This window comes from Ursus americanus, chromosome 12 (genome assembly GCF_024610735.1).
Source record: "Ursus americanus isolate L20-20 chromosome 12, mUrsAme1.1.p, whole genome shotgun sequence".
NCBI lineage: Eukaryota > Metazoa > Chordata > Mammalia > Carnivora > Ursidae > Ursus > Ursus americanus.
Window position 1 is genome coordinate 44,874,093 of NC_142138.1, and position 27,963 is coordinate 44,902,055.

The 27,963-nt window shown below is 34.9% G+C and overlaps 1 protein-coding gene across 3 annotated transcripts in view; it reads left to right on the forward strand.

The window, feature by feature from the left end:
* FNBP1L (formin binding protein 1 like) overlaps positions 1-22,914 on the forward strand; it is a 99,394-nt gene extending 76,480 nt beyond the window's left edge. The window contains exons 8-17 of one of the 3 annotated variants that reach the window (XM_087866108.1): positions 1,375-1,521; positions 3,691-3,894; positions 5,287-5,445; positions 10,520-10,534; positions 13,026-13,135; positions 15,250-15,382; positions 15,755-15,849; positions 17,689-17,837; positions 19,217-19,375; positions 21,371-22,914. In XM_087866108.1, coding sequence (XP_087722234.1) covers positions 1,375-1,521; positions 3,691-3,894; positions 5,287-5,445; positions 10,520-10,534; positions 13,026-13,135; positions 15,250-15,382; positions 15,755-15,849; positions 17,689-17,837; positions 19,217-19,375; positions 21,371-21,438 — 1,239 coding nt within the window. In that variant the 3' untranslated portion in view covers positions 21,439-22,914. Of the gene's footprint in view, positions 1-1,374; positions 1,522-3,690; positions 3,895-5,286; positions 5,446-10,519; positions 10,535-13,025; positions 13,136-15,249; positions 15,383-15,754; positions 15,850-17,688; positions 17,838-19,216 lie in introns of all 3 variants that reach the window. The other 2 variants (XM_045801761.2, XM_045801760.2) reach the window with 2 other exon arrangements.
* Positions 22,915-27,963: the final 5,049 nt, after the last annotated feature.

The following is a 27,963-nucleotide window of genomic DNA, read 5'->3' on the forward strand; positions in this document are numbered from 1 at the left end:
CTAGCCTGGTTTTTGCCTGCTTGTCTTCCTAGCTGCCAGACCATAAATGTAATTCAGGCCATAAGTTTGCTTACAGATCCCGTCCATTATCACTTGATGACAAGCAGTTGCCAAACAGCCTGAGACAAAGACCTAGAATTTATATGAGGGTTAAGTTTTGTTACTGCTTACTCTAGAAAGACGAGAAATTAGAGAAAAGGGATTAAGTGAAACAGTGTTGAAAGTAGTGTCTGGGAGAGCAGAGCTTATATGGAAAGAGCTGTGAGCCCAAATATATTTTCTTTTTCTTTTTAAGCAAATTAGCAGTACAAAGGGAGCATAGTTAGAGGTGGTGGCCTAGAGTGGGTATCATATTCCAGTCATTTAATCCAGAGTATCTAGCCTGCCAGTCCTCACTCTGGGTGCTTTCCTAGGCTCTCCAGCTAAGCCTTCATGTTTTAGGGAGACCTTAAGTTGCAGATCAACCACTTTCTGTGTTTTGGGGCTTGATCCTTTTGTTTGGACCTTGCTATGGAACAGTCTTGCCATTTTGTAATGCTGGGAGTAGTTCCTTGGTGAAAATGTGGGTGTAATAAACACACAGGCTTCGGGAAGTAATTAGAGAGGAAAAACTGGTATGAAGGCTATGGGAGTTTGGGGATTGGAGCAGTGTAGCTGCTTCCTAGGAGAAGAAAAGGCTTAGTAGTGTGGGTAAATATTAAGTGTCAAATATGCTGTTAAGTTACTGGCTTCACTTGTCTCAGCATAATTCTTAGTGGTATGTGCCAGTGAATTTTTGAATTGTGGGGATTCCATTGTATGTACCATTTCACCATGTGGCTTTCTGTTTTTCATCTTGTGTCCCCAATCCTTTAACACTTCACTCTGAGCGTAGACTGACTGGTAGGTCTGAGTACTTGTTGGTATTCAGTCAACTGTGGATCCTTAGCCCAGCCAGATCTTACCAAAGTAGTCTGAACTAACGTAAGGCCTTAGAAGTCTCAGATTTATGTATGCTGTAGGCCAGTTGCTTAAAAAGGGGGGAAAGGCATCAGAAGTCTCTTTTCAAGTGCAGCTTTTCCTGGACACATAGACGAATGCTCTGACTGAAGAATGAGAGGTGGAGGTGGTACGAGGTAGGGAGCTGTTAGGGGATGCCTTTAGAATACTTGAAAACCAGTGTCACCCGGTTTTAAGATGTGCTGAAAGGCTGGATTTTTTTTTCTTTTGTTATATAATAAGTCTCAAGTTTTAAGAATTGTTAAGTCTGTAGCACTGAAAAGGTATTAACAGCAGTGTAACTACTACTGTAGAATCCTTAATTTGGAGGGGGGTTTCCTTCAGCATGAAAAGAAAATTCAATATTCCCTTTTAAAAAAATTTTCTGATTATTAGCAACTACAAGAAATGGATGAACGAAGGACTATTAAACTCAGTGAGTGTTACAGAGGATTTGCAGACTCAGAACGCAAAGTTATTCCTATCATTTCAAAATGTTTGGAAGGAATGATTCTCGCCGCAAAATCAGTTGATGAAAGAAGAGTAAGTGCTGTATAATTATATTTGAGTAAATGTATTTGGTTTAGGTATGCAGCTGGAGTTGGGGAAATGAATTAGGAAAGGAGTGAAGTAATTGATGAGTAGCTGATTCTAAATTATATTCTGTAGAAGTCTGGCCGTAGATTGGACTCCTTTGGGTTTTAAAGACCATTCTGAACACTAAAATTCTGGTTGTTCTGAAAGAAAAGAGTTTTTTTTGTTTTTCTAAAGATTTTATGTATTTATTTGACAGAGAGACATCCGGCGAGAGAGGGAACACAGGCGGGGGGGGGGGGGGAGAAGAGGAAGAAGCAGCCTCCCAGCGGAGGAGCCTGATGCGGGGCTCCATCCCAGAACGCCGGGATCACGCCCTGAGCTGAAGGCAGACGCTTAATGACTGAGCCACCCAGGTGCCCCTGAAAGAAAAGAGTTCTAATCCTTCTCCTCTCCTCACTAAATTTTCAGTTCTACTCCAGAAGTATAATGTAGGTTATACTGTAGGTTACAAATAGTATTATATTCTTACTCTAGTGAAAATTAAGAGAAAGAAACAGATCTAGTGTTACTGTAAGAATTGCTTTTAATATAAGAGTTGACACTTGAAGTGTGGGTAGTGTATGGAATAATGGCCCATGGGAAAAAGGAAGGGAGGGCATTATGAGTAGAAGGAACAGCATAGTCCTGCTCCCCTTGAGGAAGTATATCTTGTCACATTCTATCTTGATTAAGGTCTAGCAAGACTCTTGTACCTGGTCATTTCTCAGTAAATGTTGATCGAGTGACCAGAAAGGATGGTTGGCAGAAACTGAGGTTATGAGGAAAGAACAAGAGAAGAGAACCAGTGCTTGGGGAGTACCAAATATGTACCACATATTTTAGTCTTCGTAGCAAGTTGGTATTATATTAATTAGCATTCTTCCTGTAACACATAGAATTCTAACTTAAATTTTAAAAATAAAAGGATATTTGGGGTGCCTGGGTGGCTCAATTGGTTAACTGTCAGCTCTTGGTTTCTGGCTCAGGGCTCTGGTCATGATCTCGGGGTCCTGGGATTGAGACGTGGACTGGCTCCGGGCTCAGTGGGGAATCTGCTTTAAAGATTCTCTTCCTCTGCCCCTCCCCCCACTCGCCTGCTTTCCCCCCCTCCCCGCCCCAAAATAAATTAATAAATCTTTTTAAAAAACTAAAAGTATTGTTGGGTTCTTTAATTGGGAATTCAGAGATCACATTTATATTTCAGTATGGCTGGATGCCAGGTTACAAATATAGTTAAGTCCCTTCTTTCTCATTCTTCTTTACTCTTTAGCAAGTGATTGGTAGGGGTGGCATTAATGACAAAACTAAGGTGTGACTTACGGATAACTTTTGACGAAGCAACAGGCAGAATGCACAATTAACAAATAGGCAATAAAAGAGAAGTGGTTAGGGGTCGGGTCAGGAGGAGTTTGTAGAGATAAAGTATTCTGTTTGAAAATAATGAGCTTAAGGTGTCAGTAGAACGTTGGGATAGTGGTAGATATGTCCAAAGACAATATATAGTGGTTATGTGAGTTTTAAAGTTTTAGGGAAATCATACTGAACTTTATGTTTTTAAAGTTGCTTTTTGTATTTAATACATGAGCTCTTTCTGTGTTGCTCAGTTAACATTCCCAAGTAGCTCTTTAAGATATTTTGTTTATCCTTTCCTCTTTTGGATGAATGAAAGCCCTCTATTTGTCTCTTACTCTCTTTCACAATTAGATGCCCTTTCCCTTGTTCCAAAGATCATCTTCTTTGTAGATAACCTGTAAAGCAAAAAGCCCTTTTCCTTTGAAACTTCTTAGAATTTCTACTTGAGAATAACCTTTTCCTGTATTCCTTTTATCAGTTACATCTTTCTTTTCAGCTAACTTGTCCTCAGATGAATTTTAATGTGTTGAAGCTATGAAATAAAAACATTCATGAATATTACAAATTAATAAAGTGTTAATTTGATTATAAATTACTATATTTATTGGGATTAAAATATTTAAGGTTTATTACTAATCCACAGGAATTATTCACTTTAAACCTTTAATGATAATTATAGAATTGTTTCCTTTAAATTTTTGTTGTTTTCTTGAGTAAAGTTTTAAAAGCTAATGGTATTAAAAATAAATGAAGTGGTTTTAAAAACATGTTTCATATGTGTAGGACTCTCAAATGGTAGTAGACTCCTTCAAGTCTGGATTTGAACCTCCAGGAGACTTTCCGTTTGAAGATTACAGTCAGCATATTTATAGAACCATTTCTGATGGGACTATCAGTGCATCCAAACAGGAAAGTGGGAAAATGGATTCCAAAACCACAGTAGGAAAGCCCAAGGGCAAGTTGTGGCTCTTTGGAAAGAAGCCAAAGGTAAAAGTCATAAAATTTTTCTATGCTAATAATTTTATTTTAGTGTGTCATTTAAATCAATGTAGGTGTTGATTGGATAATGGCTTATTATTGATAGAGAATAAGTATTTTTATTTGAATGATTCAGTTAACTTTTCAGTTATTAGAAACAGTTTTATATCTTAATAGTAAAAATTATTTCTGGATTTAACATTTGAACACCATTTGATAAGTAAAAATACTAAATAGTTGTTAATATCTCTTGACTTATATGCTTTTGAAATTTCACTTATTTGTAGTTTCAATCAGAATTTCTAAGGAATCATTATGATTTAACTATAAGACCACTAAAATTGCAGTTTCTCTGTTAGAATGAATGGTCGACCACAGCAATTATAAATGTCACATTAGGTCTTATAGATTATACTAATAAAGTTGTTTTTATCATCCATGTGAATATTTAATGGGAAGGGCTCAGTGTTTGTGGTTATTTGAAGTTTAAAAAGTCTCTAGTTTACTAAAACATCCATTTTTTGATGTGTTGTATATGTTAGATAAATCTAGCTCAGCAGATGAGCAAATGGAATAAATGAGTGCTTAATCGTACCAGTTAAGTGATTATAACAGTGTATCTAGTTTGAGAATAGGTATGTACTTTTAATCTGATATGCTCTATTAAAGTACATGATTGTAATTCATTTTTCTGTTCTTGACATAAGAATGTAGATAAATTTAACTCAAATTATAATATACCTATAAATATCTTTAGAAGTGCACTTAGAATTAACTCAAGCATTATTCATGCTTTTAATAATATTTTCCAGGCGAGAAGTTGAGAGGTGAGACTTTTTTTAAAGTCAAATCAAAGTAGATAGGAGAGCTTTAGAAAAACAAGGACTACTGAATTTTTTTTTTAAATGAGGTGTAATGAGGAAATAGAAAAAGTCTGAGAGAAAAACCACAAACATAATGAAATTTGCTTATTTGTGATAATAGTTGCAATTTTAATATTTTAATAGACATTACCTATTTAGATAACTTTACCTGTAGCTCCCACCTTTATCTCTGACAAGTACAGTTTAAGTATAACCAGTTAGGTAGTGCTAATATTCTAGAAAGCAGAAGAGAATTTTTTTTATGTAGGTCATATTGCTTTCTCTCACATTATAATTTGTGTACTCTATATTCTTAATGTCAGCTTGTAAAAAGTGATCAAATGAAATGGTACATTTTTTAAAGTAAATTTGACTTTTTAAAAATGACAGTTTTGGCAAAACTATGTTAATTCTCTTATTTTTATAGAAAACTTTGAGATTTATTTTGTGAAAAGTATGTTGCCAAAAATAGAATTTTCATTTAGGAAAAAACTATGCACATTTGGCTTATTGATTCCTTTCTTTATTTCCATATTAGCCACAGTCCCCACCCTTAACCCCTACTAGTTTATTCACATCCAGTACTCCTAATGGGTCCCAGTTTCTCACATTCTCCATTGAGCCCGTGCATTATTGTATGAATGAAATAAAAACAGGGAAGCCCAGAATTCCTTCTTTCAGAAGCCTCAAAAGAGGGGTAAGTTTAATAATGGGTTAAAATGCATGATGGCCTATTGTGTGTGTAGTGTGGCTTTTAATACTCTCCACCCTCATTATAAGGCTCTCTCCTATAAATATGTAGTTTAAAAACACCACAGAATTAAGTATAGCTGCCCTCAAGTTAAAAACAACTCCTCTTTATAACATTTGAAATGCTCAACCATAAAAGAATGGTATTATAAAGAGGGTGCTGGGTACAATCATATTAGCTATTTTTTTTTGTTTATGTGAAATCATATGTCCACCATTGTCTTGTAATGTATTTACATTTTTAAGACTTTCAGTAATTTGTCACTGGAGTTACTCATGCAACAATTTGTCACTAATAATGACTTCTGCCAATTTATAAAGTATTTTGTTGACAATAAAAAATCAAGTTCAATTTTAATTGCCCTATTTTTAGAAGTATAAAAACAGTTTCCAGTATTTAAAGAATTAAAGATAGACATGTTAAATATCAGGATTGTAGATCAAAGTAAGATAATACATTAGTAGGTATTTTGTAAATTAAAAAGCCTATAAAATACTAGATATTGAGTAATGTTTACATGGAATTTGTGTTCTTAAACTAAAACGAAAGTATTTTTTACCAGAATTTTTCCTTTAAAAAAAAAATTGGCCAGCCTTTGATGTTTACTTAAAACTAAAGATATTCTTTGTAAATGAAAAATTTTAGAATAGTAAAAAGCAGATATTAAACTATTTTTTAGCAACAGCTATTATACTACTGATAAATATTAGTGTTATTCCATTATGTTAGTGAAGCTAATTTCTCTTGTATATGTTTGATTTTAAGGTTGTGCTTGTAATAGTCATAGCTCATAATTTAGATAAATTTATGAAATTTGAGCATTTATTTGGACATATGAAAAACATAGGTTTGAAAGCCCACAGGTGAGAACTCAAGTCTATCAGCGCCATAAGAAACCTAATCATTAATGGTGGTACACTGTAGTTGGGCTCCCTCTTGTTCTTGCTGCCCACTCCCCCCCCCACTGTCCCTCCTCCTCCCTTCCTCTCTGTCTTCCTTCTTTCTTTATTTTTCGTGTCTTCTCTTTCCTTCTCTGTCTAGCCTGTCTGGTTTTATTACATTTTATAGCCTTTTCTACAGATTGCTTCAGATGAGTTTCTCTTTTCGCCACATGTAGAACAAGATATATTTGCTTAGGGCAAGATTACATTATTCTCTGCATTTTCATTAAAACAATATGACAAACCAAAGTGATGTCAGTAATGCAGCAGACATGTTCTAGTGGATGGTGTCCCTTTTCGGACTTCCGTTTTTCCTATAATGTCATGAATATTTTTATATCTATCTTACCTAATTCTGCATGTGAATGATGACATAGGTAATTAATGACATTCTGAAAAGTCGCTAGGAATGAGTCTGTATTACATTTACAAGCACTACAGGTACCTGTATTCATTTGTAAAAGCCCCTTAACACTTGTGTGAAGGACTTTTAAGAAATCATATTTGGGATTTCTGTTGCTTGAGTTATGAGGGTAGAATTCCCTCTTTATTCTTTATGATGATTTAGACTTAATATTACGTGTTACATAAATCATGAAAAATTACTATTTATAGCTATAGTTTTGTAATTGTGTATGTATCTTACGCACTGAGTCTACCAGACCCAGTTACAGTAATCTATACTGTATAGTTATAGTGATACGAAATAAATTTAGTTCTGTGAAAAAAAGTTCAGGAAGTTAAAACTGTGAGCCCTGGAGAGACATCTTTAAATTTTTAAATATGTGACATCTTCATTCTTACTGAATAAGTTTATAGGTGGAATTTTATAAACTGTAGAACTTTGAAGTATCTGCTTAGTCATTATTTGCCTTTTTTACACTTACTGCTTTAATTTTAAATATTAGTACATTGTTCTGGGGGGCCCAGTTCCCGGAGACCAGAATCTTCTTCCTTTTGTTATTATCATACCAAAGGAAAAAAGCAATATGCAAGGTAGAAAATATGATGATAAATTGACTCTAGGGGATTAGAGCATAGAGTAGAAAAGAAAGTTTATTACAACCTTGGCATTGAGAAATTTTTCATTTTGATTGGTATTTGGTAGCTTATCAGATTCTGTTTCAGAATTAACCTGTAGAGATACTTTTCTGCCATTGAAGAATTTTCTCAATGTAGAAAAATCCAAAAAGAAGAGAAGCTTTAAGAAGCCAGTTTTTTTTTTTTTAAACATGGATTTATATGTCAGTCCATTAAGCTTACAAAATAAGTCTTAAGGTTTCTTAAAGCTGATGAGTTGTACTGTTCAAATCAGAAACTCTTGTTTTGAACTATGTTTGCTACATTGTTTTTCCTAAATACCTATTTTTGGCTTTTCTAAAAAACTATAATTTCTTCTTTTCTTTTTTCTTTTCTTTTCTTTTCTTTTCTTTTCTTTTCTTTTCTTTTCTTTTCTTTTCTTTTCTTTTCTTTCCTTTCCTTTCCTTTCCTTTCCTTTCCCTTTCTTTTTTCTTTTCTTTTCTTTTCTTTTCTTTTCTTTTCTTTTCTTTTCTTTTCTTTTCTTTCTTTCTTTTTCTGTTAAACCTGGTATGTATAGTTTCTAATATTTTTTAAGGATGTGAGAAATGTTATATTGGACTGATGTTTTTGACCAGTAGACCTTTTCTGAGGGCTGGTGGTGTATAATTTCCTTCTGTGACATCAAGATCTAACCATTATGGGGTATTTGGTGCACACCAAAATTAACTACTTCATATAGAAACAATTTTTACTCTATAACTATTTCATTTGAGATTGCTGCGTAATCCTTTTTTGGGTGGGAAGATTTATCTAGCAATAGTAAGTCCATGTTTTCTGTTTAAATTATTCATGGTCTGAAAAACCTAGAGTCATTTGTAAGCTTTTATTTATTCAGAGTACAGTTATCAGGATTTTCCTGTCTTTAAATGAAGTACATCTAGTAATTGTAATGGCCTGATTTCCTTTTTAGTTCCTTTGTGTATTTATTAAGGTGTGGGGGTATGTGAAATTTTCTAGTTATAGGTACATAATAATTGTTTATGAGAGTAAGATAGTTATGCATTGAACATGAGTTACTTAAAAATATTTTAATATATTTCTGTTATTTTTACAAAGAACTTGAGTTTTTTATATCCCCAAATCTAAGGTTATTGAATTATAACTTAATTTTCTAATTGATAGGAAACTAGAGTAACTAAAAACTGAAACATTTGATACTTCACTTATAATCATCTTCATGTGTTCTTTAAAACATACTAATATAGAAACTGGAAAAATAATTTTTATTTAGCTGGGGAGAAGTATAAAAGGTAAATTCAAATACTTCACATATTTTGTTTCTTGTGCTCTGTATTATTTGGTATTAATAACATTAAAGAAGATCATGAATATCTTTTTAAAATTTAATCCTTTTAGTCTTTTTATCAGGAATTTTGTGATACCAAAATAAGTTGTGGTTTTGTTCCCTGAAACTACTGACAGTCTAAAGAATGTTAAGCTTAATTTGGAAAGATAATGGATAGTAAATGTCATCTTTCTTATCATCATAATCATCAATATATATAGCTGATTCATTGGAGATAAGGGGTAGATATTTTTGTCAGTTATTTATTGAAGTTCAAATTTTTATGTGAAATTCTACCTGACATTCCCCACCTTCTCTAAAACATCATGATTTAGAAAATAGGAAAAAATAAGTTTTAGAGGTTGTGAACCAAACACAATGAATGTGAAGATTAACTTTGTAAAGCTGTATGGTGTATTATGGGTCACAAGGGGTGCGCGCGCGCGTGTATGTGTGTGTGTGTGCGCGCGCACGCATGCATGCATGTGTGTAAGCGTGCACATATGTGCGTACGTGTTTACTGGGAATGCTTGATAGATGCGATGCCAGTTGCAGAGCCCTGCTAACCCACCTAATGTGGATTTTTATATATATATATATACACATACATACACACACACACATACACTAGTGGTGTATATACTGTATGAGACACACACACACACACACACACACACACATACACTAGTGGTGTATATACTGTATGAGAGCACTCTGCCTATGTCATTTCATATTTTCAGAAAGAGATTTTATCCAGTTTTCTAAAAATTGCCATTATATTTTTAGTGTTGCTTATTGAGCCTATGGATTTCAGAATAAAATTTGAAAAATAGAAGCTGTATCTTCAAAGCAACATTGACCCCATATAGTTGTGTCGATTAGGAAATATGTGTGGGAAACTTGAATCTGGGTAACTCAGTTATTATTTTGATAATGTATTTTTAATGTGTGTGTACATTTTCTTAAAAAAACTTAGAAATGTTACCCTTAACATATTTAAATTCAAAATAGTATTTTGAACTATAAAAATTCCTGTGGTGGTGTTTTGTTTAATGCATTGAGAAGAGCCTTTCATTTTTTAATACTTCATATATCTTTTAAATGGCTAATATTAGATCTTTATATTCAGCTCTTTGAATATTAGTATTTTGCGAATAAAGGGCTATATAAGTGAATCCACTTATTGAAAAAATTATCTTTTATTTTTTATTTACTTCTTTTTTTAAAAAAGATTTTATTTATTTGACAGAGAGGCAGCCAACGAGAGAGGGAACACAAGCAGGGGGAGTGGGAGAGGAAGAAGCAGGCTTCCAGCAGAGGAGCCTGATGTGGGACTCGATCCCAGGACTCTGGGATCATGCCCTGGGCTGAAGGCAGACGCTTAACGACTGAGCCACCCAGGCGCCCCTAAAAAATTATCTTTTAAAGAAGAAAATAAATGATTATTGATCAAATGATTTCCATTTTCTTCTGAGTTTTAGTTGCATTTAGAAAATATCTGCCCATTATCGTCAGTGTATTTTTTTTTTTGCAAGTAATTTACTTTCCCCAGAATGTGCTTAAAATTGTTTTTCTGGCAAAATTGTTCGGATTGTGAAATGTTCATGATTTATTTTAATATTGTAACAAAAAAGTATAAGTTACTGTATCTTCTGTATTATGATTTCATGTGAATAATTTACCATTTCTTTCTGTTTTCCATTGAACTATTCAGTGGTCGGTGAAGATGGTAAGCCTTATGTGCTGATCTATGTACTGTGCCAACATTAAATAATCTCAAAATATTGTTTTTTAAAAATTCAAAATAAGTGGTAAGGTACAACCCCACATTTTCACCTTGTATACGTCTTTTCTTTTTATAATTTGTTCCATAGTCCAATATATGCCAGTACTTCTTGATGTCATAAAATTCAAAAATAATGTGATTAACTGTAATCAACCCATTAAGTTCTTAAATGTTATTGAGTGGAGTCCTTGTCATGTTACAGATCATAAAATTATAGTTAATCATTATTTTAAAAAGTTACATGATAGAACAAAATTCACATTTTTACAGAAGGAAAATTAAAAATGATTTTTCTTAACATCTTTTAAAAAGATTGTATTAATTTCTATTTGTAATTTATCACAAGAATCATTAGATTTTCAAAACAGTAAGAAAAATTTCCTACTGATTTCATTGGAGAGTTAGTGCTTTCTTCTTCTGTCCTACTGAATGGGAATAAAAGCACACATAACCTAAATATTGTGTGTGTGTGTGTGTGTGTGTGTGTGTGTGTATGTGTGTGATGGTCCTTTATATATTTTAAACACATTAATGAAACTACATTGTGAAGACCTAACCCCCATATCTTTGGGTACTTGCATAGTTTCTTATTTTTTGGAAAATAGACCACTCTCTTTTAGACTACTTTCTTTCAGACTTGCAGTCTGGCCTTTTAGAAATTATTTTCCTTGTAGTAGGAAAAGTTGTTAAATGCTCAGAGGTCTTTATATCCATAGGAAGTATAGTGTTCTCATATTCTGTAAAAGAACAGATTAATATGTCAAAATTGGATATCAGAAATGCCTAGGTATCCACTGTTAATAAATTTGAGAACAAAGTTTAATTAGGGATAAGTGGAAATCTGGAAGGTTTACTTATAGATAATTATGAGTTTATTGTAATACTATCAGAAAACCCACGTTGAAATATATTTCTTTGTTTCATTAAATAGTTTTTCAGAATTTTAAGAAATACTCTTAAAAATACAAATTATGAAGTTTTATCTTTGGCGCATATATAATAGTTTTCAAAACCTGTACCTGAAATTAAATTAAATCTGACAACTTACATTAATAATTGACCACTAAATTTAAAGGCACCTTGTATAGGAAATTCTGCCATTCATTTATTTAGGTCAGATTTAGTTGATTGACAGATTCTTATTTCTGCTACCTGGTAGATTAAAAACAAAAGCCACTTAGACAAGATGCCCTACTTTTTTTAAGGCAAGCTTGTTAAATATCCATAATGTGTAGGCAACTTGTGGATAATTCTGGAGATTGTTTATTAATTAAATGTTACCTTTGATCATGGCTCCATCCTAAAAGTGAGTTTTTTTAAAAGTCAGGGAAGCATTTTTAGAGAGAGTGAAATAAAAGCTACTTAGCATATGTTATAGGCATAAGTGGTCCAAAGAGCAAGGATGTGTTTCATTTCAACAATACTTGAAAAAATGAACTGGCATATTCCTAAAATCACCAAAAGAAAAATGTCATCAGTTTTTGAAGTGTATAAACACTTATGTAAATATGGGTTTATAGTAAATGGAATCAATAGTTGCTAATATTGGCTCTGTTGTGTAAGCTCTAATAAGATAAATAAGACTGACCTGATTAACATTTAAGATGAGAAAGACATATTTTGAATCAGAAGTTTACATCTAAATACTAGTACTTTTTCTTAAATGGTAGTTTCTTGTATATTAAAACATTAAAAAATTTTCAAACATCAAGCATCTTTCTTAAAGAAGGATCCCATCTTTTTTTGGATATTATCTTTCTTTCAGGAATAACTGAAGGATATTATTAGGTTATACAAGAGGATAATTGAAAATAAACTCCTTATTAGAATAATTGCTTACTTACATTTCACACAGTGGATAGTTCTACATTTTGTAATAATCAGGTATGTTTTGGTTCTAAAGAGTGGCTTAATAAATGTAATCATTGAAAGACTATGCAATATTATAATATATTTCACCAATTAGATTATCTTCATGAGGTAAGTTGCTTATTTGTATAAACTCATATTTGCAGTCAACATTCGCAGTATTTGATTTGGCAATGTGATGTTATCTATAAAAGAATAATTTGTATAGGTGAGAAATGTTATGTGTTTCCATTTTGTTGTTGTTGCTGTAAGAAGGTTCATATGTATTTATTTAACTGCCAAGACCTGAAAATAATGTGATAGTGGTCATTATCAATATTCTTTATCTGGTTATATTTCTACTTATTTCATGATTTTATAAACTGACTGGAATTCAAGCTCTTTCTTCAATACAGTTTTAATTAACATACATAATCTGTTTAGATTTCTCCTTAAAAAGGGTTGTTTGGGGGCTAATTTGAAAGTAAACTTAAAATTGGTATGTATTTTTATTTTATAGTGGGTATATTTAAAAAATAAAATTTCCTGAAGATGTCTTTTATAATAATTTAGATTCCCTTTTCAGGGCCCAGCACTAGAAGATTTCAGTCATCTTCCACCAGAACAGAGACGTAAAAAGCTGCAGCAGCGCATCGATGAACTTAACAGAGAACTACAAAAAGAATCAGACCAAAAGTATTTTTCCATTAAGTCTTTTCTACCATATTATTCCTTAAGGGGTCAACTTTGAATGATGTGTTTAAATGTGATGTATAAAAGGTTTAAAAATCATATATCCTAATTGAAATATCTTTTGAGGGAAAAATAAACTCCTAAACTTTGAAAAATTTTATGGTTGCTGTGTCACACATAAAAAAGAAATGTTAGCTTCTTAGGTTGCAGCTTACCTGTTGGATGCCAATAGTCTATATTTATGCTTTCCATAATATTGCAAAATAGATTGATGATTCATTATCAAGAATAGTTTCACCAACACTAACCGTCTCTTATACTTCGATACATTTCATTTTGCTTCGATATATAAATTGAGTTCAATAGAAACCTAAAGCTTAATTATTTTGTTTGCAGCAAATGTGTTGGCAGACAATACTTGATTACTTAACAGCTTCAGATTCATTGATTCTTAGCTGTAATTTTTTTTTCAGTTTTATAAAAAGTTCCCTCTAGTTCTATTTTGTTTTCATGAACGCATAGTTATGATGAACAAAGGGTTATTACAGTGAATTGGTGCCTTACTATCTGCTTTTATAGTGAAGATAAAATTGGAGCTTAAACTATAGCATCAGTGATTGAAGGTTTTTTGGGGGTTTGTGTTTGTTTTTTTCGCAGCTCAGGCAGTTTTATTCCAGATTTAGTGTTTTGTTTTGTTTTTCTTGTTATTGAAGTATAGTTGACACACAATGTCACTTTAGTTTCAGGTGTAGAAGTGATTGAAATTTTGATCTTAAGAATTGTACATCAGGTATGATAGGATGTTTAATCTTAAATATTATAATGTAGTCGATTCTCATTATTTGTAGTGATGTTCTGTAAAGTCACTGTGAACACCGAATTAGTGAATACTAAAATGGAAAATACAGGTTTAGGCTCCATTTAGCCTCTGGTCACATTTTCATCAACTGATTGATTATAACCTTTTTTTTTTTTTTTAAGATTTTATTTATTTGAGAGAATGAGTTGGGGGGAGGGGCCGAGGGGGAGGGAGAGAGAAATCTCAAGCAGACTCCCGGCTGAGCATGGAGCCCAACACAGGGCTTGATCCCAGGACCCTGAGATCATGACCTGAGCTGAAATCAAGAGTTGGATGCTTAACCCACTGAGCCACCCAGGTGCCCAGATTTTGACCTTGTTTTATGTGTGTTTCTGTTTGAAGACAATTTAATATATATTGTTGATTCATTAACTTTGACTCAGGGCCAATAGCACTGTAACTCAGTGCATGAACAAAGCCTATCTAACTACATGTATTTTCTCCATAAGGCACCTCACACCCTTCTTGCCCTTAGAAACACTAGACGATACTTCACTACACTTAAGGGCTTATTTTAAAAAGAAAAATCAACAAAGAGCACAAAATTAAAAAAAAACACAGCACTAGACAGACCACAAAAAGATACTTGTTCAGGGTGTCTAGAACTTAGGAAAGAAAGAAGACTGGAGATATTTGAGTATCCTCTGAAGATAATGAGAGTCAATTATATCTCAATAAAACTAGAAAAAAGATCATTCTCAAAAATGAGTGTAGGATGAGGTGAGAAGAAACCTTTTGTCATTTTATATAACACACATTTAAAATTTGAGCAGAGGTAAAGAAGGATTCAGGGAAAGAGATGAGACTGTAGAGGTGATAAGGGAAAAGGAAATGTAACCTCCAGAAAATTAAGATGGAAAAACTATTAGAGTGTTAGTCAATAATGTCAGATGTTAGAGGGAGTCACGGAGTGCTGATTGAGGTATAACCAGCAGTGATGTGATTAGAGAAATGAAGAAGAGATAGGTGAATGAACTGAGAGAGGGGCAAGTGAAAGATGGCATTCCTGTTTCTGTCATGGTTGAGTGGGAGGACAAAGATGCTGTGAGAAAAGACTTGTCTTCATATATTACTAACTCTGTATACATTATCATTTTTATGCAGATTATCTTTAAGCAGGTAACGTTTGACTAAATTTAAAGAAATAGGACTCTTTTAAGATTAGGCTACATGAGAGTCCCCAGAATTAAATGAAACTCTTCTATCTGGGAACATATAAAGTGAATATTTAATTCTGTGACTTCCTTCCCATTTCCAGAGAAGCGCTCAACAAAATGAAAGATGTGTATGAGAAAAATCCACAAATGGGGGATCCAGGGAGTTTGCAGCCTAAATTAGCAGAGACCATGAATAACATTGACCGCCTGCGAATGGAAATCCACAAGAATGAGGTAGGTTTGTTGTTTTGCAGTTGTCTAAGGTAAAATCAGTTTTACAAACTTCATTATGATGGATTGGTTTTTGCTACAATTTCGTCTTCAAATTTTTATTTAATTTTAGGGTTTATGATCTAAAAGGAATCATTATGGTATATAATCTTTGGGATTAGTTCCTCATTCAAGTTTTCCTAATTAAAACTATGTAAAACTAAACATGCCTTTCTTACCAGCTGTAAAGTTGATCATTGATCAAACTGGAATAAAGGTTTCTCTTCTCTAAGAATTACATAATTATGAAAACTTAAAGCACATATTAAATGTAGACTATCTCAAGAGCTTTTGCAAATATTTATTGAGCTCAGTTTTACTTATTTTTTTCCTAAGGCTTGGCTCTCTGAAGTTGAAGGCAAAACAGGTGGGAGAGGAGACAGAAGACATAGCAGTGACATAAATCATCTTGTAACACAGGGACGAGAAAGGTCACTTTTTGCATTCTATTTGTATTTCTTCTTTTCCCTCAAAGTTTTCTCACCTTTTTGTCCTAAACTTCATACACTTCTTCCCTGATTTAACAGGTTTGGCTTTTAATAATATTAGTCTTATGACCCTAAATGATTTTCTGTTTCTTTGTAGTAGCTACAGGTAAAATACGAAATTTCCTATTGACGGTCTGTTCTAGATTGTCATGCATCCAAAAACAGAGGTAGGAACAGAAAATTCATGGAGCTACAGTCTGGAGGCATAGGCTCCTCCGAGCTGGGAAGATTCCAACGTTTAGTTGGGAGTTGGGTGGCTTATGCCAAGGAAGAATTTAACTGTTAAGTTGCCCAAATTTTGTGAAGGAAAAAAGAAATCTGTATTGTTTGTTTGAATCAGAGCTTCTAAAAGGCATTTTGCTAAGTTTCCATACCATTTGTGACATTTCCCCCTCTGTGTATATGTCTTCCCCCTCCCCCACTAACATCTAACAAATTAAGATATTCCTTAGAGAGACTTTGAGAGATCTAGTGTCAAATTTTGGTTTACTACTTAATTGCAATGTAATTTGAATAAGTTCATTTTTAATAATCTCTGTGCCTCAGTTTCTTAAAGTATAAAATAGAGATTAAAATACCTCTCATACAGGGTTATTAGTAGTAAATGAAATAATGTACATAAAGCACCTCGTAGTAAAATACCTCGGAATAGTATGTGCTTGACAAATGTTAGTTCTTCCTTCTCTTTTCTTATGTTATCACTTTTTGAAAGAGTACCTATCTTTAGTATATCAAGAGATACAAATATACTGGTTTTTATTATTAGGTAAAACCTAGATTAAAGTAATCTAATCTCTGGTTTGTGTTATTTAAGAACATGGCTTCTAGGCATACTGAAAGTGCTTTTAATTTCTAATCATACCGATTTTCCCATTATCTTATTCAGTCATTTGATTCTTTAGCAAAATTAACATTTTTCTGTCTTTAAAAATATTTTAAAGAAAAAAAAACCTTTGGATTACCTGCTCTTTTGAATTTTCTGAGTTTTATTAACTTCCTTGTTAGCATGATTAATTGGAAGTTAACTTTATTAGAAATCTTTTTGCTTTTACTCTATCCCTACTGGCTTAAACTAAGAAGGGATTTTATTGTCTTGCTTTAGGGAGAGCTTGATCTAGAAACTCAATAGAACTTTCTCTCCACCTCACAGTTCTGCCTTCCACTATGTTGGCTTCATTTGAGGGCTTCATAGAATGATCTTCCAAAGTTGTGGTCTCATATTTCTCCAGGTTCAAGTCCAGGGGAGAAGGCAGGGAGGGAGCTTCTCTTCCGTCCTAAAGAAAAGTCTCTGTGAATCTATTCCACTTGATCAGGTTATAAGCCTACTTGTGAACTGTTCACTCTGACCATACAAGTGCTGTGCTGAGATGGGCCCTCTGGAGCCAGGACAAAACTCTGCCTGAAGCCTGGGAACTGAACATGGGTCTGGGTGGGTCCACTATGGAATTTTAAGGTTCTTTTGCCAAAAGAGGAGGTGATAAATCTGGGATGATGAAAGACGAGTGACCCCTACATTTCTCCCATTTTATCTCTGGACCCAGTGATAGGGAGACATATTTATTGAATGCATGCCGTATGCCTAGAACATTGTAATTTTTTAATTTCAGGAAATTCAACAGAGAAGCATTTTGTATTACCAGCAATTTATGAGTGTCATCAAGATTTAAGAAAATAAATGTGTCATTAGTTCTCGGAATTGATTCTGAGGAGTTCAACTTGTAGATAGCATAAAAAGTTCCCATGTTTGTGATACTTGATGAGGTATACTTTTATGTTTTATAGTCCCGAGGGAAGTTACACTGATGATGCAAACCAAGAAGTCCGTGGGCCACCCCAACAACATGGTCACCACAATGAGTTTGATGATGAATTTGAAGACGATGATCCCTTGCCTGCTATTGGACACTGCAAAGCTATCTACCCTTTTGATGGTATGATTTTCTTTTGTATTTGATAAAACTGGTTCCTTAAAGTCTACGTGCATTGAATCATGCACTTTAGTGTCCTTAGTTATATAATTCATTGTCAGCAAATTGTAATCCCAGCTCATTAGTATGAATATTTTTGTTTTAACTGTATTGCAAATAGAGGTTTTTCTTCTGTGCGTGACACTGAAAGAAAATTGTGTTATCAGCATCCTAGTACAAATTTTAGTTATCAGCTTTGGTCAATACAGAATTTAATTGCCCCCAGAGATCTTACTAATACTACGTATACTCATCATAGTTGAAGCGGCTTGAGCATGTAGCTCAACCTAGGAAGTGGAAGCTGGTAGATGCCACTTGAAGCTCTTCCTTGTGACTTGCTGTTGTTGAGAGACCAGGTACAAGGTACATGGCATAGTTGAATGTCCCTACTATATCCAGACTCTATAGGCCGTGTTTTCAAGTGAGAGAAGGAGAGAATGTTGTCACTTCTGACTGCCTTCCGCTGTGATGGTTGAAGACATTGTGGTTCTCGCAGATTTTTTGTTGCCCTTCCTCTCTTGGACTGTGAAAAATCCTTTTCCTCAATTCACAGAGGAGCAGAGTAACACTTTTACAAATCATTTGTTATAAAATGGTATATGATTTAAGGACCTTCTCCATCCATCCATTGTGTTGGTTTTAAAGTTAAGTTTTTAGTTACTCCTCATTCTGAGAAAATAGTATTAAATAAGATCTTGCTATAATGTTATCTAGAGAATTTAGCATATGTTAAATGAAGATTCATTTGTGAAAACTGTTACTGCTAATCAGGTTGGAAGTGGTTGGCAGTGGAGAAGAAAGATAGCCCTGAGTCCGATGAGATTTCGAAGAAAGAGTTTGTGCTTTGCGGTTTTGACTATCCACCATCACCAGAGTTGAACCTGTGTTTTTCTCTATTCCCTCTCCAAACTATATTCTTTTCTTCTTTATTCCCACCCTCCCACAGTCTAGAAATATTTTCCTGATCCACATCTCATGAATTTTCTAGATAGCAACACCACTCAAATTTGTGAAAAGAGCTGAAGTAGTGAAATAAGAGAGTATCCTGTCAAGTCATATAATGTCACTGTAGCTCAGATACTTCATCTTTTACATAGGGAGTGATATTAATGCCAGTTTCCTGGGGTGGTTATGCATTTCCAGTGACGTAATGTATGTGAAAGTGTTGGGTAAACTACAAAAGCATTATAGAGCTGTTGCTCTATAGTGTCTATAGAGTCAATGGGCTCTTGGTTCTAGGTACATTGAAATCTGGTAGGGTTTCATGTTTTTTGTGTTGTATTTGTAACATTTATTTGAAATTATCACTTAATTATGCTTGTGCTATGAAAACTCTCATTTAGGACATAATGAAGGTACCCTGGCAATGAAAGAAGGTGAAGTTCTATACATTATTGAGGAAGACAAAGGTGATGGATGGACAAGAGCTCGGAGACAGAACGGTGAAGAAGGCTACGTTCCCACATCATACATAGATGTAACTCTAGAGAAAAACAGTAAAGGTGCAGTAACTTACATCTAAACTAACCAGGCAGCTTTGTGACGTGTATGACATAGGAATGATAACACAAAACGGAAACACACTCAACGGGTGGGAAAACATAAGAAAACTTAAAGGCATCCAAGATACGTTGTTCACTATGTGAGCTGAGTGTAGGCTCGATCTTAAAAGATGTGAATATTACCACAAGAAGCTGTTCTCTTGATGTTTTACCATTTGAGTGACGTCGGTGTGAAGCTTAATTGATGCCTTTTGCTTTATGTCCTGCTTAAGTCTCTGTGAAAGATTTGTGTTTTTCTGCCTTATAAATCATAGAATTTGATCTGTTGGGCAGGAATCCAGATATAGGAAGCTCTTCTCCCTCAACACACACAATTTGCTTCAGAAAACACAGTGACTGTAAGTGAATTCAAATAAGTAAAACTGCTCTGAAAGCTAACTCCCAAAAGAGTGGTTTGGCCTAGGAGTTTGAATTTTTGTAGCTACAGTTTCCAGGAAGAAAAGTAACAGTTCGCTAATTGAAAAAGGAAATACAATTATTTTCATTTTTCTCCCTATTCTTAGCTTTGGTTTCTTGAAGAAAACAAACACCTCGAACATAAATCTATTTTAGTAGTAGGCTAATCGAGAGACCTGTAAAATAAGTCAACCTGGTCTAGCTCTTATATGAATAAAATGGGTTTTTTTTGAGACCTGAAAATATTTTCATCTAGTATACTAGTAATTTTCAATGACGTACAGACTTCCTTCCAGATTACCACTTGTATTTTTTTTATCTTGAAAATGTCTTTTGGGAAATAGCCACTTTCGTGATATTTAGCATTTAGCAATTATACATAGGAAAAATAGATTCTAAATAAACCGAGAGGAAATCTTGAAGGGAAGTTCTGGCAAATTTTGCCTTGAAAAGAAGAAACTTTTTTGACTAACTGGGTTGCAGGACTATATCTGTATCACCATTTAGGACATTTTCTCATTTTAGCTCAATCATCAATTCAAAATTATTTTTTCCAATTAAGTTCAATAAGCATTTGTTAGAAAATACTACATAATTAGGATTGTGCAGTGCTGGTCGTGTGGGGAAGTGAAGTGAGGAAGCAATTGAGAGACTGGTCCTTAATTTTGCTCATGTCCAGATTTTTCTGGTGTTCTCACATAGCTGACTATTAAAATGATTTTAGACATTTGGGACAGACACTTTAAACTGAACATCCCTTTTGGTCTTACCAAAGGTCTTCAGTAATTGTTCTTTTCTTTTTCCTCCTGGACTACAGGTTCCTGAAGAGGGTTTCTGAGGAAATGGGCAAGATGTTGAAGGAGGTTACATGCAGCTGCTTTTAGGGGGGAGGGTATTAGAGTTGTCAGGCTCAAACAGAGAGAGAGAGAAGCAAGTTGCATGAGTGCATGCAGACTTTTTTTTTTTTTACTAACTTCATTATCATTTCCATACATTGTTTTAAAGAATCATTGTAATACGAGTCCTTAAATTCTTCATTCACAATTATTCACATAAAGGGAAAAAAGCCCAAAGTGGCTAACTTTTTTTCCATTTCTTTTACTGATGTCTAAATCAGAAAGAATGCAGAGCTGTCACGACATTTGTCTTACATTTGGCTGTCCCAACAGGACCGTCTATCCCAGCTCTGTTTTAATTGGCTTTTAGACCCGTTGTCTGTTAGAACCCTTGCCATTTGTCAGCGTCTGCCTGCGCCACCTCTGTGCTTGCTTAACATCCTGTTGCATGTCTCGAGCGATTGGGCTAGATTTTTCAGGCATGTCTTTATAATCCCTTGTTCTTGTCAAAGTCTTTGTTTTGTTTTACATTTGTAGTGCGAGTCACTTTGTCAGACATCTCCAGCACTAATGTTTCCATCCTAGTATTCGTGTACGCTGCTATAACTTCCCCACTGCAAACATTCCAGTTTTGGCATTATGAAGAAGTAGTTTGTGAACCTGAAGTATTTATGATAAGAAAAAGAAAACATCTCTGCTCTAGCCTACAGCCCAGTTGAAAGAACTCTGAAACGTGATACATCTTCACCTCAGTCTGAGAAGAATCTATAGTCAGCACTGAAATCCTGGCATAATAAACACACAAGATACTCACCACCTCAAGACAAAGAACTGTTGTCAGAAGTCAGCTGCTTCCATTCAAATGCTGCCTTAAACTAGAGTGCCTAAATCTGTTGATTGCCAACACTACCGCTACAGTATCCCACAAAGGGCTTTATGTGTCAGCTCAGTGCGACCTCCTTTAACTCGGCAGCGCTGCTGCGGATGCCGATGTAGCCTTGGTAGGTGGCTTTTAGAGCTCTACCATGTTGGATGGTGCATCTTCAAATTTATGCATCAAGCTAAAGAAATGTCCAAGTCCATTTTACTTTACTCAGTGTTTTTATGAGAAGTTTTATGGACCCCCCCATTGTGTTTTAATTTGGGGTGACCATGTTCTTATTTGATTATTACAACGATAGTCTGTTTCCAAGTGATGCTTTTGTTTGAACCAGATACAATTTAGTGAAACTTTGTAATGATCTATGTGCACTTTTACTTGTAAAATGGAAATTTCTGTATGTTTATACTTGTAAATATAATTGTCTTTAGTGCCCCTGTTGCTCATGTTGTCCTGCCTCGCATTTGTGATTCTGTTAATGACTTGTATCTTAACTAATTTCTTAGTGGTGTTTAATAGGGAGATGGGCATGGGTTGGTGGGGGGAGGTATTTGTACTACAGAAGCTTCATTAATTTTGTTCGTTACTGTTTTGAGGGAAGACAACGTGAAATGGTCTGTGTATTAATTGGATTTTAAGCAATATTTTAGAAGCTGTGTGACTGCTTTAATAATTTTTCCCCAGTGTTATTTGAATCGTACTACCAGTTATACTAAAGCTGAATGACAATTGTGTGGAAGTTAATGCCTTCATAAGATCAAGTACACCCCTGTTTCACAGCTGACATATAGTGTATTACCTTTGAGGCTAGTAACTATAAAGTTTAGACTTTGAATCTCTTTACAGGGTTATTTATATAATGTGACATTATTCAATACTGACAGACTACATAAAGTAGTTTTAAAATCTAGTGCTATTTTTATTTTAAAGGTTAGCAGTGAGGAGGAAATGTGATCTGGCTGTGTTTGTCCTCTGTACAAAGCCTGAAGTGCTTGTGTTTTTTTGGCTGACAGCCACAGAGGGCAAAGTTTAAGGTTTTCTTGTAAGGACTAACTGTTCTTTTCAAGCTACTGTTTGTTTTTCTCAAAGCAGGATTTGCTTCCGTAGGAGGCAAGGTCCTTCATGTGAAATAGTGCAACCTGTACATGGGTTATTACAATAGGACAGACATTTGTACTTGCACAGTTTAAATCATTCTTAAATCATTCTTCAATTTTGAACATGTGAATCGTCCAAAAGAAGTCTTTAATTTTTCAGTAATTTTTACTCTTTTTGTGCACATGTTGATTTAATGGTAAATGCTTTGTTTAAGATCGTGTTCTCTGTTGAGAATATTTTCATGGAATAAAACAATCTTTTCATGGTCAGTTAAGGTGTATAGTGTGTTATCTCTTATTCCTATGTGAACTAAAGAGTTGTAATGATTTTGTTCTTGGATGTGCTGAATTCCTGATGATACAGAGTAGCTGACAAGTTCCGTTAAGTGGAAGCATCTGTGTCAGGTGACCTTTTTTGCAAAGCAGTTTTGGAAATTTTATTCTAGTTTCAGTTTCTTTCAGTCTTTCCTAAAGGTAAGAAAAGTTAACTGTTTCTTTAATTTTAAATTGAGTGTAATAATTTGGATTTTTTAATCTTTATTTTACCATAGCTGTGTTGCTCACTTTCCTTTTACACCATCTTATCCTCTGCATCCATAAAAAGTGTCCCTATACCACATAGCTACCCACGTGCTGGTCAGCATTTAGTGTGCTTCTGCTTGAATTCCTGTTCAGAGAGCACCTGTGTCTTCCTGGCATTTCAAAGCATGGAAAGGCAATGTTTGTCGCAATAATGTCCACATCTGTCATTTTAGGAAGTCTTCATTTCAGAAGGCTCAGCTTTTTAAAAGGGCACATATGAAACCATGACTATTAACTTCTAGAAACCCCAGAAGATACTAAAACTCTGGGTTGATCCTGAACAATGAGGGGTTGCATTTGTTGTGATTAAAATTTAGAGATCCATGCCAAGCTTGGAAGTAGGGACATATACAAAATAGCAGGAAAACAGTGTCAACAACAAAAACTCAGAACAATGAAAAGGGCTTTTACTATCTGAATTGAGATCAGGGAAGTCAAAGCCTACTTGCTAGGGAAAGATAACATCCTTATAACAATATTAACGAGAGAAAGGATCTCCAGACTTGTTGAAAAGGATAGATTTTCTTTGTGAGAAGGTATTCGTTTAGATGAAAAAATACTAAAGAAACACCAAACCTGTTTTAATGAGCTCATATACCTGGGGTCAAATATATTCCCGAGTATAGTTACTATGAGTAAGAAACTGTAGAAAATATAAGAGGTGCCAAAAGATTAGGAGTGGGAAAATACAAAATGTGTAATTACACATTTGAAAATACAAAACGGTAAATTCTGAGAAGTTTGACAACTCTTAAAAGTACTGGGTAATTTTGTCAGCATTTAAGAGAAAATGTAATGGGCAACTGACCTAGATCCTAAGAACAAGCCACATCAAATAGGCCTCATTCCTTTCTTTAGGTACAATTGGGAAACTCAGGAGACATAAATGTCTTTATTTCAGCACAATTTCAGGACTTGACAGGATTTCTTACTCATTTTTGGAAGATGGTGATGGCATTGTAGAAAATGGGAGCATGCAACGAGCTGATACGGTAAACCCAGAATGTCAACCCTGAGGAAAACTACTTGTGGAAAGTATGTGTATGTTATGAACCATACATAATAAATGTAAGTCTATCACCCAATTTAAATAGAAAATTACCATCATCCTCTCCTTCAAGGATAACCACTATCCTGAATTTCTTAGTTTTTGTTTTCTTAGTTTCTCTTTATGTTACCACGGGGGTATTTTTTCCTGAACCTGATTAGCTTTCCATGTTTTTGAGTAAAGATGTTGTCATACTCTGTATGTGCAGGCCTGATATTCAGCCAGTGCACACTGATAAAACCATGGTTAATGCTAAATACTGAAATATTTCCATACCGATTGGTAAACGGTAATTCGAGAAACTAGTAAAATCAAGTTCCAGTACATGTGGTTTCTCAGAAACCACACATGATACTTTGTGATGTATTTCTGGTTTGAGCAATGGAGACAAAGCTGAAGGGCTTGCTATAGATTTACTATTATTTCAGGTTTGGGGAAGTCTTTTCTGGTTTTGTAAGCCCTTGAGTGGAAGAGGAACCTGCGTAACCAAGCTGAAGATCTCTTCTGTTCATCCTCCCAAAGATGTGCCTCATCCTGCTCAAGGGGAGATGTGGCTAAGCTCTGCTAGCAGCTGGTAAGATTGGGAGTGTGGGTAGGCACAAGTGTTAGGGACTTAGCCTTTTGTGGTGCAGTGATAGCCCTTTAGTTTTTTGTTTTTTGTTTTTTTTAACATTTTGACAGCTTATTTTGTGGTGGAGGGTGACCTGCCTTGTGCACTGAAGAGGTGTGAGGAGAGTGACTGTACCAGGATTCTTATACCCAGAAGGGTGTGCTCTCCCCAGGTGATAGCACAACTCCTGCTCTTTTCTCCCCCATCTTCCCTTGGCTGGTCTCCAGAGAGGAGTATCGTGTTTGTCTGCCCTCTTCATCTCTGCAAGTTTACACTCACTGGCCTGACCAAGCTGCTCTGTCTCAGGGCCAGCAGAAGCTCTGGCAGACTTGCCCAGTTATTTATTCTCTGCTCTCCCCTTCTTTGTCCTGAATCATAACTGGCATCTCACCAGTCATTGGTTCATTCTTGTTTGGCCAACGTGGGACCCAGTTCTGGGTATGGAATGAGACAGACGTAAAACACAAGTTCCCAGTTCTGGCAACCAAGATCATCAATCCCCACCCAACTAGTACTTCCTCCCTCCCTCCACCCCACCATTCTTCCTCTAGCTGGGACCTCCTACCACTGGCTCTTGGCATGTAGCCAGCACCCAGATGGCACTATCCTGTCTGATGAGGTAAGATGGGGATCAGCCGCATGTCCCTTCAGGTGCCAAACAGCACATTAGTAAATTAATGACTATTAGTTGAATGGGGGAAAGTCACTGGAAGAGTTTGCAGCTCTATGTCAGATAATGAGGCTATCAGTTAGCTGGTGAGAGCCATGGGAAACAAAAAATTATATCAGCCCAGCTGTTCGGAAATAATTTGGAAATTATTAGTGGTTGCTGAATGATTTATGCTTTCATCACTTAAGGTTTTATTATGTAGTTTATTTAAAGAATCAAAGGGATTGTTTTACTTGATTTGCACATTGATGTATATTAACTTATTGGTTCATATATGATTTATATATTATTGGCATCTCACTTTTAAGTATTTTAAATATTGCATGGTATCTTCTTCTGAGACTTGCTTTTTCACTCAATGCTCTTAAAATTTATCCATGTTTGTGAATAGTTCATTTTAGTATGTGTAGTATAACTTTACATCACCCTGTACCCTACACCTAACACCATCCTCCTGTTTATGGACATTTGCACTTTTTCTTGATTCTTGCTTGTGCTGCTATGTACATCCATGTGCATGTTTACTGATGATAAGAGTTCTGTGTTGCTAGTTTGTGAGTTATATTTATCTTCAATTTTTTAAAAAATGCCACATTTTCCTTCAGTGATTGTAACAGTTTTACACAACTACCACTTGTGTATAAGGGTTACTTATGCTCCATATCCTGGCCAACACTTAGGAGTTAGACTTTTCCATTTTTATCAATTCAGTGAATGAAAATGATATTTCGTTGTAGTCCTAATTTGCTTTTCCCTGTATATTGATGAAGTTGAAAATCTTTTGTGTTTCCTTTTCTGCAAAAAGTCAGTTTATATCTTTTGCCCATTTTTCTTGTTGGTGATTACCTTTCCATATTCATTCATGGGAATTCTGTATGCATTAAAGATGCTAATTGCTGGTGACTGGCTCAATTTCTAAGGAGGTTGCAGTCAAGCTGTTGGTCAAGTTTGCAGTCATCTCAAGGCTTCATATGGACCTGGAGAGTCTACTTCCAGGATCGTTCCCATGATTGTTGGCAGGTCTCAGGACTTTGTCATGTGGACATCTTCATAGGGATGCTCAGAACATGGCATCTTCTTCCCTCAGTGAGGTATCCAAGAAAAAAAATTCAAGCCAGAGGCCATATTTTTTTATAACCTAATCTCAGACATACCATGACTTCTGCCATATGTGCTTAGTGAGGCAGAGCAAACCTGGTGCAGTGGAGGAGGGGACAACAGAAGGGTGTGAATATTAGGTGGCAGGGAACAGTAGTAGCCAATGTGGAGGCTGCATTATGATTCGATATCCTTTGATGAATAGAAGTTTGTTTTAATGTAGACTGATCAATCTTTTATAGTTAATGCTTTTTCTGTCCAGTTTTAAAAAAATTCTTCCTTGATTCAAAGTAAAAAGGATATTCTGGATTTCCTTCTAAACGTGTTATGATTTTGCCTTTCACATGAAAGTTCTTAATTCATCTAGATTTTATTTTGGTGTATGATAGGGGGCAAGGGGCCATTTTCCCTCCCTTTCATTTGCTTAACCAATTGTCCAAGAGTTATTTATTTAAAAAGTTACCCTTTTCCCACTGAATGGCAATGTTACATCTGTCATACCAGATTTCCAATGACAATTTAATTACCATAGCTTAATAATGAAATTTTATATTTGGTAGAACAGATCCCCCCCGCCCCATCTTATCTTCCTACGATGGTCTTGACTGTTTCTAGCCATGTAACTTTTAGGAAAATCTTAACCAAGTTAGTTTGAACAATCCTGTTGGATTTGAGGATTGCATTGAGCATATAGGTCTAATTTTAAGAAGTAGTATCTCTGATACCAAGTCTTAAAATCTAGGAACATGATGTTCCTGTTTTTCTAAAGTGCTTTTCAGATTTTTAAAGTCTTCACCAAATTCTTGTACATGTTTTGAAAACATTCCTAGGTATCACATATTTTTACGAATGTTTTAACTCATTATAAAATACACATTCAGAGAAATGCATGAAACATAAATGTATGTTTAAGTTACTAGAAAGTCAACACTTGAGTCAAGAAATAAAGCATTACCAGCACTCCAGACACACACTGCATCCCCCTAATCACACCCTGTTCCCTCATAATTCTCCTGACCTTTTTATGTGGACTTTAAATTTTTATGTGTTTTTATACTTTGGTTCTTTTAGTATAGGTTTTATTTTTTATTGGGGAGGGGAGAGAAAACGCAAAGGGGGTGGGGAAGGAGAGAGAATCTTAAGCCGGCTCATGCCCAGCACGGGGTCCAATGTGGGGCTTGATCTTGCAACCCAGAGATCATGACCTGAGTTGAAATCAAGAGCTGGACGCTTAACTGACTGAGCCACACAGGCGCCCCAGGTGGGTTTTGTTTTAAATCTAGGTGGCTATCTCTTTAAATCTAGTTACAG